Source organism: Pituophis catenifer, unplaced genomic scaffold (genome assembly GCF_029215685.1).
Source record: "Pituophis catenifer annectens isolate HBS135680 unplaced genomic scaffold, rPitCat1.0.hap2 SCAF_3, whole genome shotgun sequence".
In the NCBI taxonomy this organism is placed as follows: Eukaryota; Metazoa; Chordata; class Lepidosauria; order Squamata; family Colubridae; genus Pituophis; species Pituophis catenifer.
Window position 1 is genome coordinate 153,608,994 of NW_027256883.1, and position 17,692 is coordinate 153,626,685.

The window sequence follows — 17,692 nt, forward strand, 5'->3', positions numbered from 1 at the left end:
CATCCCCGGAAATAAGAATTGAGGGTTTTTTGTTTCCCCCCCCCAGCCAGAAACAAACATGGCGTCTCTAGAGGTGCGTAGATTTCACTTCCGGGGCGGAGCGACAGGACTTTGGCGCGAAGTTTCATCTCGCAGGAGGAAGAGGGAAGCTGTCGCCGCGCTGAGCCTCAGATTGACGGGTTGCTGTTTTTATTTTTTTGTTTTGTTTTTTTCCCCGTGCCGAGTTTCGTCGGGCTTGAAAGAATGAATTGCAGCCCCTCGTGGAGGAAATCGTTGCCACGTAAGGTTTTTTTGTTGTTGAACGACAGGATTGCTAGCTTTCTAAGAAGGCTATTGCTTAATGCATTGTAAGCCGCCCTGAGTCTCCGGGGCGGCATATAAATCAAATAAAAAAAAAAAAAAGCTTGAGTGGCAGATTCATCTTCACTCCAGGGTCCCTTAAATACTTCTCTATTATGTTTAGGGAAGGGGTGTTTGTGTAGGACAGAGGTCTTCAAACTTGGCAGCTTTAAGATTTGTGGACTTCAACTCCCAGAATTCTCCAGCCAGCATAGCTGGCTGGAGAATTCTGGGAGTTGAAGTCCACAAATCTTAAAGCTGCCAAGTTTGGGGACCCCTGGTGTAGGAGAATAACACAGAAGCTGAGAATGGACCAATGACCTAACAACGGAATATTCCAGTACTTTTCCTCTTTTGCTCAGATGGTGTGTTTATTATACAATCTGATCTTTCCTGTTTGTTTTTTTTAACAGATACCATAAACACAAGAAGTCAGGGAAAACGCATCTATTCGTGGATTGGCAAGGCTATATCTGCAGACAGAAAATTGCAGATCTCTCATTATAGGTGTGTCAGTCTTTTTTAGTTACTTCTTGTTTGAGAGCAAAATGTGTAACGTAGTTCTGGAAAAATGCATAATAATGCAGTAGTGCTGATAATTGAGCAGTACAGGCAATGCTGAATTTATGGTCATTTAGTGACCGTTCAAAGTTACGACAATACTGAAAAAAGTGAGTTAGGGTCGTTTTTCACACGACTGTTGCAGCATCCCTATGGTCAGATGATCAAAATTAGGGTGCTTGGCAACTGGTTCATATTTATGACAGGTGCAGTGTCCTGAGGACATGTGATCAGCTTTTGCGACTTCCTGACAAGTCAACAGGAAGCCAGATTCACCTAACAACCGTGTTATTAACTTAACTATGCAATGATTCACTTAACAACTCTGCCAAGAAATGTCGTAAAATGATGAAAAACTCACTTAACAATTGTCTCGGTAACAAAAATTTGTGGCTCAATCGTGGTCGTAACTTGAGGACAAACTAATAGATATAAAAACAGTTCTACATGACTCCATATGGCAATAATTTATATATACTACTGCCAGTATGCATGGTGCATTATGGAAGAAGAATCAAAACAAAAGCAATCCCTGTCAGTGTCTAAAATTTTGGCAAAGGGGGTAATAATGGATAGAATATGGGGAATGGTATCCAATGCCTCTAAAGAAATTATTTATCATTTTTAGGGGCATATCTATTAAGTGTGAAAAAGATATCAGTGACATCTGTATTTTCCCTGGAGAGTTTATTTTCATAGAAGAAGAAGAATATGATCAACTTTTTGTGGCAAGACTCTTAAAACTATATGAAGATGGTAAGTTTTTTCCGTCTCTTCCCTATACAGCAGTTTTCCAATGCTAAGATAATTTTTCTGTTGAATATTTGTAAAAGAGATTGTTAAAAAGTAATATATGATACTAAGAAGCTAAAGCATTTTTGAAAAATGGCAGAAATTTTTGTTCCAATTGTGGTGGTAAATTGAGCACTACGTGTATCAGTCTACAACTATTGGCTCGAATTAAATATACCATTTTAGCAATAGTTGATAGCAAAAGGTTGACACTTACTTAAGAAACCAAAGAAATGTATGTTTCAAAAATCTTCAAAGGGTCTTGGTAAGTAATATTTTTTTCTACCCTAGGTGCTCAGGAGAAACATGCAGTTGTTGAGTGGTTTTCTCGTATTGAAGAAATACCATTTGGTCTCCGAAAAAGTTTGGGACAAAAAGCTACACAGGAGATATTCTTGAATGAGGAGACTGAATGGGATACTGATGTATTTGTTTCATCTATTGTTTGTAAAATTATGGTGAGTAGTAGCGTATTCAAATGTGTCAAGGCAAGAAAAGGAAAATGTCTTCAGAACTTCTTTGATGTAGTTTACAGTAATTATAATCCTGAGATAGCTCATTCCTGGCAGCTTCAGGGCTGACATTTCTTCTTGGATATGTGAGACTAAACATGAAAGGCAGCAGTTTAAAAAGAATATAAAGTAATTTTTATTATATTTTATTATACATTATATTCTATGATAAATAGCCTATCATAGGGTTAGTCATGGTAGTTCTACTTCATCTGTTTTGACACTTCACTTATTTATACATTAATTTATACATTAATTTAGAGCCCTGGTAGTGCATTGATTAGAATGCAGTATTATTGCAGGCTAATTCTGCTGACTGCCAGAAGTTTGATTTTGACCAGCTCAGGGTTCATCGGCTCAGTCTTCCATCTTTCCGAGATTGGTAAAATGAGGATCCAGATTGTTGGGGGGAATATGCTGACTTTGTAAACTGCTTAGAGGGGGCTGTAAAGCACTATGAAGCGGTATATAAGTCTAAGTGCTATTGCTGTTTCCGTTGATGGACAATTTGAGCACTGTATTGACAACACTTCTGTATAAACATGCTTCAATAGCATCAGCCAATCTGATTTATTTTATTTAAAAGATGTGTATGGCCACTCATCTTGGAGCACACCGGGGCAGCTCATGACAATAATAAAACTAAAAACCATAAAAAAGAAACACTAAAAAAAAATGGTGCCCCAGTCATCTCCCAAGATGCCCCAACAAACTATCCGTAAGTTCCATTCAATCTGTTCCAGTTCATGAGTAAGATCTTAATAGCCTTCTGGAAGGCTAAAAAGGTGGAGTCTGCTGGATCACCTCACAAGGTAGAGACTTCTATGAAAAGGATTCACTTCCTAAGTCCCATTAAATGGCAATATTTCAGGAAAGGAACCCGGAACATGCCTACCCTGTTAGGCAGAAACTCTCAGCAAGAGACAAATAACCTGGTCCTATGCTAGGTAGGAATTTAAAGTTTAACCAGCACTTTGAATGACATCCAGAAGAAAACAGAACCAGTGCAGCTTTTGCAACAAGTATAATTTCAGTATAATTTTATAAGTTTTGATACGTTGATCACATTATTTTACTGTTCTTTGGACTTAAATCTGCTGTGTAAATGGACAACTTTGTGCCGTTTTGCTGTTTCTAGGTTATTCCCTTATCACCATGTGAAACGTTGCCTACTGAAGTAAAAGATAAGCAAGTTATGTTTGTAAGGAAATCTTGGGATGGAAAAAAGATAAAGCCACTGAGACCCAATTTACTGGCAGAACTGAAAAATTCCATTAAACTAAAGAGTGATATAAGTTTTGCAACTGAGTGCACCCGGACTCCCTCTCGCTCGCTGGAAGAAGGAATCGAAAATGTCACTTGGAGTACCAGAGAAAGCAATAAAAGCAGTACAGAAGTAAAACTGAGACATTCAGCTGCTAAGTCTTCCTTGTTTAAGCAGAGATATTCCCCAAAACTGGCCAGTGGAGACATCGCTGGAGCAAAGAAAAGATTACAGTTAAACAGTATGTTTGCAATAATTGGGTATTGCTGTCTTCACTGTTGGAAGATATAGCTCTGTAAATTGCCACATGGTTTATATACTGAATAGCACCTTATTAATTTTAGGGTATATAGGAAATCCTTGACGTATGACCACAATTAAGCCCAAAATTTCCATTGCTAAGCAAAACAATTGTTAAATGAGTTTTGCCCCATTTTACAACCTTTCTTGCCACAGTTGTTAAGCGAATCACTGCAGTTATTGAATTAGTAACATAGTTGTTAAGTGACTCTGTCTTCCCCATTGACTTTGCTTGTCACAAGGTTTCAAAAAGTGATCACATGACCTTGGGACACTGTAACCATCATAAATATGAGCCAGTTGCCAAGCATTGTAAGTTTGATCACGTGACCATGGGGATGCTGCAATGGTCGTAAGTGAAAAATGATCATGTCATTTTTTTTCAGTGCCATTGTAATGTCGAACAGTCACTAAAATGGTTGCAAGTCAAGGACCTTCAGATTTTTTTCAGATGAAAGCCATAATTAACAATGGATGGCTTCTAATCTGGCACTCAAACAACTGAGGGGTTTCTTGAGCTGGGTTTGTTCATTTCTGCTGCTGCATTTGGTGCATAAATACCTGGAACAGAAACAAAATTCTGTCCCTACTAGTATAACTTACATGATTACTCACATAATTGTGCAGGTTTATAGGTATATCATGATCAGAATTTTTTATCATTTCCTTGAAAATTGGGAAAACCTTTGTAAAAAATGGGGGAACAAAAGATATTGTCCTTCCATGTTATTACCTGGATGTAAACCTAAAGGATTCAACCATTCTAGTTCAAGGTCTCGGAGACCAACTAAGTTTTTGACAGTTTATGAAAAATCAATAAGGTCTAAATTTGTTTCTTGGAAGAAACTTTAGAAATTAGGTTGCAGGCCAGAAGAAATTTGACCTCAGAGATACAGAGGGGCTTATGTATTCAGAAATTATCATTCTTTAATGACTTCTGTTAAATCTATGTTCTATGTTCTGATTTTTTTCTTTTTAGCACCTACAAAATCTAGAAATACGCTTGCAGTGCAACAAGATGTGATAGAACTTCTAGACTGTAGTTTGACTGAAACTCCTCAACGATCATCCCTTAAAAGAAAAGTAACATTTACTGGCATTAAAGGTTCTCCTAAAAAAATATCTTGTGTTTCTGATGAGGAAGATTTGCTCTTAGATATAAAACCACTGGATGAGCAGCCTGAAAGAACTACAACAAATTTACTAACTCCGTGCCAGAGGATCCAAGATTCCAGTCTGAAAATCAGCAGTTCTGCTGTGACAGAAAGTGGCAAAGGGTAGGGACCAGCATTATGTCCTAAATTCGGAAGTGTGGTCTTCTGAACAGCCTAGTGTTCTTGTTTCTATATTAACATATTATTTTCCTTCAAGCAAGACACAGGTATCCCTTTCTGTTTAATATTAATTTTCTTCTTTTCTGTAATAATTTGCTGACAGGCAGAAATTTTAGCTTTTTAATACTGCGGTTAAATTTAACAGATTAATAACTACACTTGAATACGATTCCATGGGTTAAATTTTGTCTGCCTAGATTGTTTGTATCTGTTTCTTGAATAATCGAGAATAGTGAAGTTGGTGAAGGTGTGTATTTTTCATAGAATATATTAGTCGCATTTCTTTATAGTTTAGATGAAGAACGTGAGTTGGAAACAAGGAATTCAGCGATGACTCCACGTTCACGCAGAAAATGTGCAGAAGTGACTGCTGCTCGAATTGCAAAACAACTTGGGTGAGACTGTTATCCATACCACATTTTAATTTTGTAGGCTGTTTAGTGTTTATAGTTAGTAACGTTAGTGTTTATTGTTAATAACGACAAATTATTGGTGGAAATAATTGCCTTATATAAGCATGTTTACAAATATATTGTTGGATAGAAATACTTTTTTAAAAGAAAAGATTGTCCAAAATTGATCTTCGTATCAATGAAAATAAGTGGGCCAAATCTGGATCCATAACCCTCACTAAACAATAAATGACCAAACAAGGGATTGATTTAGCATGGTGGCCATATGCAAATACAATCAAAATATGAGAAAGACGCAAGAATGTATAACTTTCATAAAGAACCAACAGAACTAGATCAAATACTACTAGGGACAGATGAAAAATTAATTTAAATATATATAATTATTTACTGAGTATTAAACTGGAAGAAGAACAAATGAAAGAAACAATGGTAAGATGGGCTATAAACTACCCAATGGGCTATTCTACCCAATAGAATTAGATAAATGGCAGAAACTGGGATAGAAATTGTAAGCTAATGATGTCAACAGCCTATAAGGAGAACTTATATAAAATGTTTTATAGGTGGCATCTACCACCAGCGAGATTAGCAAAGATGTATGAAAATTTATCAGTTAAATGTTGGAAGTGCAATCAGATACCAGGTTCATACTATCATATGTGGTGCACATGCTCAAAGGCAAAAAAATACTGGACTAAAATACACAGTTGGCTAGAAAAAATGATAAAACAACACAGATTTGAAACCAGAGATATTCTTGTTGGGTATGTTACCAGAACAGTAAGACAAAGGGAAAATATATTTAATTTTACATGTATTAACGGCAGCAAGAATTGTGTTTGCACAACAATGGAAAAATGAAGAGATCCCTACAGATGAAAGTGTTATTAAAAAAATATTAGAATGTGCTGAGATAGACAGGTTAACACTTAAAAGAAAAGAAAAGAAAGAAACAGAGTACTTTTTGACATGGGACTTGTTTTACCAATGGTTAATTAACAGAATCAGAGATTAGAATCTAAAAAGATCTAAAAGATAATAAGAACTTTTGTATTAAAAACATTGTAAGATAGATAAACTAATTGTATTACTATTTTGCGATTATTACTGATATGATTATTATAATTAATGTTGATCAATATGGCATTTCTACTTAAAATTAATTGTGCCTAGACAGCACGCTGTTCAGATAGATATGGAATTTTTATGTGATATAAAAAATGTATTAATAAAACATATATTAAAACACTTTGATGAAAAAAACCCCACCCCTCACTGTGATTCATTCCTAGGACATTTTTTTTACCCTTACCTACTTTTTTTAATCTTAAATGTAAACTTTGCAGTTTAAATGATAAGAAGATTGATGCACGTAATCTCACCTTCACTTTCTACTGAGGAATAGAGAATTTGTTTATATCCCAAGTTTTGAATTAAAATGGCCATACCCATTTGTCAGCATGGCCGTTGCAGAGTTTATTGGAGATATAGCCAAATATCTGATGGAGTCATCAAGACTGTTAAGATGTAGTTTATTGTCTAGCCTCCCTTACAAACCAAATGTTAGGTTCATGACAGGCTTTCAAGATTGTCTTCCAATAGTTTAGTAGCAAAAAAAAAGATGGTTACAGAATTCCAAGTTGTTTTGTTTCTCAAATTTTTTCAAGATAGTTATCTAGCTCATATACCTAATATGATTAAGGCAAAATAATTGAAGGTGTTTCTCATGCTTTCTCTTCCCTTGACTGAAGTGTTTTTTGCAACAGCCCTGTTTCCCTCTCTGCTTTCCCGGAATCTGTTAAGACATTCCTTCTCAGAAGAGTAGTTTGGAATGATAGTTCTCTAGATAGCTAGGCCTTGCATGCCTTTTTGAAGAGGAAGCACACCTTTCAAAACCTGTGGCATTACTTAATCCGCTAAAACCTCAAAGGAGAGGGATCTAATTTAAAGTTGGCTGAGTTTAATCTAATTTAAAGGTGGCTGAGCTCAATTCAGAGGTCCCCTGTGATTCCTTACACATCACAGGCTCAAAAGAATCTTAGATAAAGCAGCGTTTTCTGTCACCATGTCTGTGCCTGAACATGGGCTCATATCTGGCTGATCATAATATCATTGTCTTCATCCAGTGTTGTTCCAGTGTTGTCTCTTTTTCTGCTTATTGTCCAAAATTCAAAATTTGATGTATCTAATTTCTTTCTTTAGTGTTTTGAATGCAGCTGGAGATAAAGGCAAGGGTAAGAAGTGTCTTAGTCCCTTGGAAACGTCTGATTCAGATAGCAGTGATGAAGAAGACAAGAAGAGACTTCATACACCTAAAAGGCAAACAAAATCCACTCCTCTCAAGTTCTCAAAGAACCAATCCAGGGGGACACCTGCCAAGGATCCAAGGAATAGTGTAAGAGCTACAGGCATTTCTAAAAAAAAAAAAAAAAAAGTACTTTCAACAATCATATAAACATAAAATAAGTTCTTGATTTTGCAATTTCAGGAATATATAAAATTTAGTTTGGAATTTATAAATGGCGATAACTGAGAAGAACAGTCAAATAATACCATCTTCATTTTACCTGATCAAGCTAGGCTGTGTCTTTGTATGTGTGTTAGGATCATTTCAATCAATTTCAACTCCTGGCAACATGAACAGATCAATATAGTTTCCTTGGCAATATTTTTGGAAATGGTTTACCATTCAGGATTTGTTTTTTTAATTTCCCGGTCTTGTTCTGGTGTTGATTGGCTCTAAGTCACTTAGCTGGCTTTTATTTCCAAGGGAGAATGAAAATACAGTTCCTAGTCCAAATGCTCCTAGTCCACTACCTTTAATCACAACAAGAAACTGACTACAAGGTGAACTACAAAATTCCAAAGAGGAAATAATGTAAAACTGTTTCCGCCTTTCCTTCTTTCAGTCCAATTTTGCATTGAATATTCATTTAAATTCTATGCCAAATAAATAATGTATTAAGCATTACAAATGTTTGGTTTAATTTTTTCAATTATTATTTTCAGCAGTTTCAAACAAAGGAGAAGGCAAACAATTATGTTCGTAAAAGAGAAAATAACAATGATTTTTCTTGCAGTCTAAACCAAGTACTCCAAAAACTCCACGTAATGCCACCCCAAGAATACGCAGCCGAAATCAGACTGCCCAGAAGCCAGTCAATGTGCTAGAAGAGGCAAGAATGAGGTAAAGTAAAATAATCCTCGTATTTCCTAAGGGAAGAAATAAATAATAATGTAGTTAAAAGAGAAGCTAGAAGTTAGCCTTTTAGGGTGATGTAAATGATATTATTTAGTACAGTAAGAGATATATAATGGTACCTTTAAATAAACATTCTTTGTGTTATGCATGTCTTATTCTTCCTGTTCTAAGTTTGCATATAAAATATTTTTTACTTTGGATTAGCGTTGAAGTTATAAAGTCACCTTTAAAAAACCTACCCCCTTTTTAACCCAGCACTATTTGAAATGAATTCTTAGAATATTTGCATAACAACTCTTAATAAATTCTATTCTGTGCCTAGCACCTTACTTAGAAATCATATAACCGGGGTCTCTAGAATTGACATCTCTTTCCTCCTCTTTTGCTTTAATTGACAGACTGCATGTTTCTGCTGTCCCTGAAGCCTTGCCCTGCCGTGAAAAGGAATTCCAGGATATCTGTAACTTTATAGAAAGCAAGCTTCTTGATGGTACAGGAGGGTGAGTGTTTCTTGGCATGCTATTCGTCCATTTTCAGTTTCATTAAAGGAAGGAAAGGAAAAAGTGAAAACCAGGTCATGTTGATGTGCCAAAACAATGATAGCAAGTTTTCGCTTAAAAGTTCTTTTTCTATAAAATTACAACGCCTTTTACAATTTCTTGAAAGTCGTGCATTCTTATTACACAGATTAAAAGAAATACCTTGTTTATTAATAAACACTTATTAACATGTTTTGGCTGCAATTTGCTAAATACATTCCATTTCTGAAATCTTCATCTTTATTACCCAGTCCATTGGGCGTGGAACTGTCCATTCTCAGATCTATCCACTTGTCTGTGATTATTTTTATTTTAAGAAGGATTAAGTAACTTTTTGGGGCTTTTAAGTAGGAGTTAAGGAAATAACACATTTTCAGAGTTTCCTTATAAAAGTTCCAGGAACAATCAACATAGCTAAAGCTGCAGCTGAATCATTAATCATATTTAATCTGACTAAAGGGACAATTGTTCTAAGGTTGTATAAGGCAGCTTTTTATTAGAAAAACAGAAATCTTCATGATTAGTATTGGTTCTTTTGTGTTTCAGATGTATGTACATTTCTGGAGTTCCTGGAACAGGTAAAACAGCAACAGTCCATGAAGCTATTCATTATCTTCAGCAGGCAGCAGAAAATGACGAGATACCAGCTTTCCAGTTTATAGAGATTAATGGAATGAAACTGACTGATCCCAACCAAGCCTATGTGCTAATTTTAAAGGTGAGTATGCTTGAGAAAAATGGAATTGGTCAAAAAGCTTTTTCAGTAGTTTCTTAAATTCAGAGGGTGAGCTTGCCTGTCACTAGGAGTGTATTTTCTTGCTATGTGACAGTGTTTTCAGTCCCTGTCTTCAAGATGAATAATTTGGTTATGGAGTGTAATCTAGCACATTGTTTTCATGGAAGTTGGTAGATAGATAGTCTTGGCTGACAAAAAATGAATGGCCCAGACACATCCAGATGACTTACATACCTATGGAGGATTAAAACCTCAATCTTCCTGCTCTTAGTTCAACATCTTAACCAATACACTACATTGGCTCTCCGCTCCAGGTGTACACACCCAACATGTGTTTCTTTGTGTGTCTACACTATTGACACAACTAATGACTTGTGGATAATGGCTGTCTTTTAAAATTTGGAAGATTGCAAACACTTAAGTACTTATTTATAGCTAAATATGAAGTGATCAGGGAATGATTCAGGGTTCAAAAATTCTGCAATTAATGCAGATATCTCTCCAAATATATTGTGTAAACACATAGGCAGATTAACAGCTGTTGGCCTTACTTTCTGAAGTTAATGGGGACTAAAGGCAATGCTTTTGGAAGGATAACTAAGTGTATGATCTGACAGATGTGCTTCACTGTTTATGTTACCATCCAGAGAATATTTGGAGTTTATTAATAATTGGATTCTCAGGCAAGATTTTAAAAGGAGTCGTAGGACTCCTTACAACTTGCACAATTTCAGACAATATTTAAATCACATTTATAAAGTGGAAGAAGTATACCATACCAACATTCTAAGATATGCCTATTAAAGATTAACTGGTTTGATTAGCACAGCTGGGATATGCTGTAGACATTTATCTGAATACAACTTAAGTAGAATAGTTGCACCAAATTATCTCTCCCTGAAATGTGCCTTTTACTCCTAAACACACAACCCATAGTAAAACAATTACCATGAAAAGTATTTTTTTTTACTGAAACATATCTATATATGACAGAAAGATGAATAACAGGCTTTTATAAATGAAATAATACATGAAAAGAAACAGCCAGAAAAGTTTTAACTATAAATTTGGCCACCCATGGCAAAATTGCTGCAAATATAACAATAACAACGACAACAACAATAATAAATATAAAGCTAAAAGGAAACTTTCCTGAAAACAAGCAAATGAACAAATTTGCTAAACAATCTAAAATCCTGACTATGCATCAAGCTCCATTGTTGTCATACTTTAAAATGTTTACAATACAGTTTAATATTTAAAACAACAGTGAAGATCTGGCTGCTATGGTCAAGCTGGATGAAGTTAGGTATTACGAGGAAAAGATTCTTACCTCCTTGTATTTTCTCAGGTATTTCTCAATACAAGAAGAGACACAGGACTCCATCTCCCACAAGAGAAAAATAATGGGTCATATGAAAAACATCCTTAAAAAAGGAGTTTCATAAGGGTGGTTCTGTCTGACTTCCACTGGCTTAGCTTTTAAAAAACTCATTGCGTCCTTCCACCTCTCCTTTCACTCTTCCTGTTTTATATTCATAATAAAACAGAAAAATTATGTCTGCTTTATTATATTTCAGCTCTAAGTGGGTTTATGACTTTACAGTCTGATGGTGTTCAACATAAAAAATGAATGTAGGTCTGGCAGAAAGTTTATCTGGATATTAGTTCCATTATGACAAATTGAAGGTAATGTAATTCTGTAAACTTATAGTTTTTAGGTGAGTTCTTCCATCTGTCCTTCCAAAGCTGACATGTCACACTGAATATAGTAGGATTTACCTCTAGATAAACATATATAGAATTATATTATCGCTATAGCAGAATTCATTACTGCTGCACAAGATTGTAACACCAGTCTCCATTTAATTTGATCTAGCTATTGACAGGCCAGAAGGCAACTGCCAATCACGCAGCTGAACTTCTGAAAAAGATGTTTTGCACACCTGGATCAAAAAGGAAAACTGTAGTACTTGTTGTGGATGAGGTAATGTGGGAGTAGTTAGAAGATTTTTTTTAGTTTGTTTTGTATGTATTTCAGAGTCATGGGGCTGTTGTAAGATTGAAATGGACTAAAATGGTCATCCTTGTCAATAAAAACAATGTAAATTATTTCAAAACACTTTCATTCTCTTCACCTGAATAAGAGGAGCCTACAAATATTAATTAAAAATAAAAACCATCTCTGCTGAGTTTAAAGTCTTTAAAAAAGAATGCAAAGCGGAAAAGCTATTTTCTGTGTTCATTCCTAAACTGATACATTTCTGTAGATTTCAGTTCCAGCTATATAACAAGCACTTATTCTTCAAATAGAAATGTACTGATTCAGAGAAAGAAATATACAGTATTTTTCTTTAGATACTTATATATGCAGTGTTATCCATAGATGAAGATAATTAAAAATAATGCATGTTGTATTTGAATAAGGCTAATCCAAAATATTTTTCTGCAGAACTAAAAAAATTAGAACCAGAACTTATACATCTTTGAAGCATATATTTTCTTCATCTGTAACTTTGTATCAATTTCTTCCTTAATCTAGCTTGATCTTCTATGGACTCGAAAACAAAATGTGATGTACAATCTCTTTGACTGGCCCACCCAGAAAAATGCCAAGCTAATTGTCTTGGCCATTGCTAACACTATGGATTTGCCAGAAAGAATAATGATGAAAAGAGTAGCCAGCAGGCTGGTACGTCTATTCAACTCTTATTACTGTGGTTATGTTGCATTCATGATGTTTTCAGAAATTTATGAAAAAAAAGGAATGAGATATTACAGTGCTGTGCTTTGCAATCAGTTGTTACTGGTATGAGAAAAATTCCAGATAAATTCTCAACCTAATTGTTCGAGATGCCACTTTAGATATGGTCTGAATAAAGAAAAGTTTAGTAGATACCATTTACTAGGAGTTTAAATAATGGTGTTATGCATTTGATTACTGTATTTTTCTGTTCTGAACTAGTCATTTATAGAACTAGATATCAAACATAGGAGTCTTTGTGGTGCTAGAAGAAAGAAGGATTCTGATGTGGGAGTGTTCAACCCATGATAATAGGCTGGAATGCATAGAGTTTTGGAAAAACTACTTGCAATAATAATATCACAAGTTCTGAATAAAACATTTCAGTAGTTTATGCCTAAAATCGCATGACTATTTGGTACTACATTTTCAGTTTCCATATAAGATAATTAAAAAGCATTTTGGATAGAAAAGCCATCATATAAGGTTAAACACATCCCATAATTTATTCTATCTCTACACTTCATACAGTTTGTCAGATTTATTGAATATCCATTTCAAGAGCTTTCAAGAAGTTTGATGTTTTCCATTTTGCAGGGCCTTACCCGAATGTCTTTCCAACCATACACCTACAAGCAGTTACAACAAATTATTTCATCCAGAATCAATCAGTTAAAAGCATTTGAAGAGGATGCAGTTCAGTTCATTTCTAGAAAGGTAAATTGATTGACCATAGCAGCAGCTGTGTGCAATTTTTTTAAAAATTAACACTGTTCTTAGTAATGATTGAACTCTAACTGTAAAGTACAAACTATATATCAAACTGATGGATCTAGGTCTGTATCATAAATTAGAAAAATTTTAAAGAAGTGCTTCAGAGATTCTTCATTATTGTGTCTCAGTTTTTCGGGATTCTGAAGAAAGTGAAGACGACAGTAATTAAATCCACAAAATGTATCCATTTTATTTATTTATTTAGCAAACCTATATGGCTGTCTATTTACCAGACAGAACTTTGGGCAATGAACAAAAATAAAAAGCAGAATGTAATCAACATAAAAAAGCACTTAAAAACAACATTGAGGCCCTAATAAAATTTGCATGCATCAACCATACAATGCCAGCTCCCTCAACAGCTTGGCCCCATTGCCTGGGGGAAAAGCCATAACTTCACTGCTTTCCTGAAGATGAAAGGGTCATAGGCACCTATACCTCTGGAGAGAAACTGTTCCATAAGGTAAGGGCCATGACAGAGAAGTACAGTTTCCTCTGCCCCACCAGCTAACATTATTTCACTGAGAAGGTTCGGAGCATGGTCACCTTGCCAGATCTAGTGGGACAGGCAAAAACTACTAGGAATAGACAGTCCCAAAACTAAGCGGGGCCCGGGGCAGGCTTCTAGGTGCAACAATATCTTGAGTTGCACCTGGAAGCCTACTAGGGGGCACTGTAGCAAACTCAGTAGTGACCTACGGAATAGTAGTGACCTACCTATTGCATAGGTCAGACTGAATATGCCCACTACTGTCCATGCCACTGCATTCTGGACTAGCTGCAGCTTTCAAGTGCTCTTCAAGAGCAGCTCCATGTAGAATTTATTACAATAGACCAATTGGGAGGTGACCAAAGGCATTTTGTCTGAATTCTAAAGCCTGTTTAAAAAGATCACTTTTCTTTTAAGAAGTTGATCAGAAAATCATATATTTTTTTTTTTATTTGATTTATATGCCGCCCTTCTCCAGAGACTCAGGGCGGCTTACAATGCGTTAAGCAATAGCCTTCATACTTTTGTATATTTATACAAAGTCAGCTTATTGCCCCCCACAAACTGGGTCCTCAATTTACCTACCTTAGAAAGGATAGAAGGCTGAGTCAACCTTGAGCCTGGCGAGATTCGAACTTACAGTAATTGCAGACAGCTGGTGTTAATCACAATGCTATTAGTCTGCTGAGCCACCAGGCCCGTTACTTGTTCCTAGTAGTATTTGTCTGCCTCCAAGCAAAGGCAATTTCCAGATTTCAGCATTACAGGTCGTAACAAATGGGGGAAACCAAATTAGCATGGAGAAAGGGGAATTTCTGGGTGAAACAAATATTCCACATTCAATAATGTTGAATAGCTATCCTTCTGGGTATTGCAATGTAGAAAAAATGATCAACTTTCATTTTTAACCAATTCATTTTAGGTTGCAGCTTTGTCTGGTGATGCAAGACGGTGCCTTGATATCTGCAGAAGGTCCACTGAAATCTGTGAACTTAAGAGCAAAAGAGGTGATTCTGGATTAGTCAACATGGCACATGTTATGGAAGCTGTGGAGGAAATGTTCTCATCTCCATATATAAATGCAATTAGGTAATAAAATAGTTTACCTATGAGTCTTCTCTTTTTCAGTGCCATAAAGGAAAATCTGGTCTGAGCAGTGTGGTGGCCTAGAGTTGGAGCTCTTGCCTCATAATAACAAGGCTGTGGGTTTGATCCTAAGTAGCAGCAGATATTTCTCTCTGGGAGCAATGAGTAATTGTCTGCTGAGAACTCCACATAGGTGTCAGGAAGGGCATCTGGCCAGAAAACACTCAAGCTCCACTCAATAGACATCTCCCCGATGCAAAGGTTTATAGGGTCATTAAAAGAAAAAATAAGAAAAATTTGGTCTGTGCAGTCCAAAAGTTACAACCATTTGTTCAACAACCATTAAAAGATAATGGTGCTGAACAAATGGTGGTAAAGACTGACCCTTGGAATTCCAGGCATCACTGCATTCCCAGTCACATGGTTGTGATCTGAGCATTCAGTGCGTAGCTCACAATTAGGACAGCAAACTGCAGTCACATGATCACAATTTCTAACATTCTTTGCCAGCTTCCCACAAGCAAAGTCAATGGGAAAGCTGCCAGGAAGTTGGAAATCATGATCACATGGAGTCCTCACTTATCGACTCATGAAGTCTTCACTCAATAACAGCAACCAGGATGCTGGAATTGCTGTTGCGAAGCAATACAGCTATGTGACATCACACTTTAAAACCACATCATTTAGGGACAAAAATTCTATTCCCAGTTGCCATCATAACCCAAAGTGTCTGTTTTTAAAATAGACCTTTTCTTAAGGAGATTACTCATCAACAGTCACCATTCTCACTCATTCTTGGTACTCTTAAATATCCGGGTTCCTTTTTTTGGACTTGTTTAGCTCGGTCCCACTCATCTATTCATGTTACATATTGCACAGGGTTACACATTTTTCCCCCAAACTCATCCTTTTCTTCCAATTATCACCATTCTATGGACCATAGCTTACAACCTTTATCAACTTATGATTTTTTATTTTTATAAGCACCCACAATTGAAATAACATCAATTGTACATTGTGAATGGAATACGTGCCTGCCTTGTAAGTCAACATATTGTCTCTTGCAACCCACCAAGTAGAAGCTATATGTAGTGTACCAACACACTGAGATGTGCTTTTTTATTATGCTGATTAATCTTGTTGGGGTTTCATTCTCTTAGGAATGCTTCACTGCAGGAGCAAATATTCTTGAAAGCCACAATTGCGGAATATCATAGGTTAGGACTGGAAGAAGCTACAATTCAGCAGGTAAAAATAAATGCTAATTTTTCAAGAAGACTAGTTATATTCTGGGGATGTATCTTTTCATTGGAAATTACTATTTAATGGATTTTATACAGTGTAGCTATTTATTCCAATTCACAAATATGCACTAATTAGATTAGTGCTTCAAGTCTTTGACAGTTCTCCTCGAGCCCATATTTTTATATTTTGAATATAGTTACAGTATTTGTGTCAGACCATACTATACACTCTTCCAAATTGCATATATTTAATCTAGGCAATCTATCTTTTAATAATTTTCAGAATACAGTGGTACCTTAGTCTACTACTTACTGTTAATTGGTTGCAGGAAGCATGATGAGTACCAAAACAAGTGCCAAACGAAATTTTCCATAAGGAATAATGTAGTGAGGCACAAGGCAGCCGACACTGACAAGTTGTTGCTTGTGCGCTGAGTACCAAACAAACGATGAGGACCGGGACAAAATGTTCATGTCAAAATGCGTTGAGTACCAAATTCAATGAGTTTCAAACCAGCCGAGTACCAAGGTACCACTGTATACACAATTCTGAAAAATGATGTATCTCAGTAGTTCTCAAACTTTTCTTCACCACAGACGCCCTTTAAATACCTTTTGTGGCCATGGACCCCTAAGACTTAACTCAAGTTTTAAATCATAACATTTCTTCAAGCCTTCATGGACCCTCTGTGATCACATCACAGTCCTCCCCCCCACCCCACCCCCGGTGTCTGTGAACCACAGATGTTATTATTTTCCCATAGAAAGAGGAAAGAAATTAGAACTTACTCCCTTAACCTGCTTGTTTTTAACCTTCAGTTTTGTTTTTTCCACTTCTAGATATTTCATCAGCACGTTGCTCTATGTAGACTTGAAGGCCTGTCAACACCTACTATATCAGATATAATAGCAATTTCCTCCCGACTTGGGGCTTGTAAACTTTTGCTGGCAGAATCTCATGCCAAGTACATCGGCATGCGAATTCGACTCAATGTTAGCCAGAATGATGTTATGTATGCACTCAAACAAGATCAGAATGCCAAAAATACTAAATTTTAATAAGATTTGTTTTAAATAATGATGCTGATTAATACTTGAAATTTGTTTTTAAACTTATTTTAGTTATTTTTATATTGTTTATAAATATAACTATTCTTTAAAAAAATAATCCAGTTGTTTGTGCTCTCATTATACTATACTATTACTATACTATAAATTCTACTTTATAAATCTATTACCAGTTGTTGAAGCTTAGTTAAAAAATGGTTTTATCCCAATGGAGGTTCATGCAAATTCACCTCATCCCATGTTTAGATAGCTTCCAAAATACTGTATTCAAAATATTAGGCTTGTACAAAAC

At 35.8% G+C, this 17,692-nt stretch overlaps 1 protein-coding gene across 1 annotated transcript; it reads left to right on the plus strand.

Moving 5' to 3' along the window:
* The first annotated feature begins 58 nt into the window (after positions 1-58).
* Positions 59-17,467, plus strand: ORC1 (origin recognition complex subunit 1). The gene is given in 18 exon segments (XM_070939546.1): positions 59-199; positions 202-280; positions 753-846; positions 1,529-1,656; positions 1,984-2,150; positions 3,343-3,709; positions 4,748-5,045; positions 5,393-5,497; positions 7,721-7,913; positions 8,599-8,705; positions 9,119-9,220; positions 9,806-9,977; positions 11,875-11,982; positions 12,538-12,687; positions 13,336-13,455; positions 14,925-15,091; positions 16,249-16,336; positions 17,173-17,467. Coding segments are annotated over 18 exon segments (2,805 nt in total). The 3' UTR covers positions 17,392-17,467.
* The last annotated feature ends 225 nt before the right edge of the window (positions 17,468-17,692 follow it).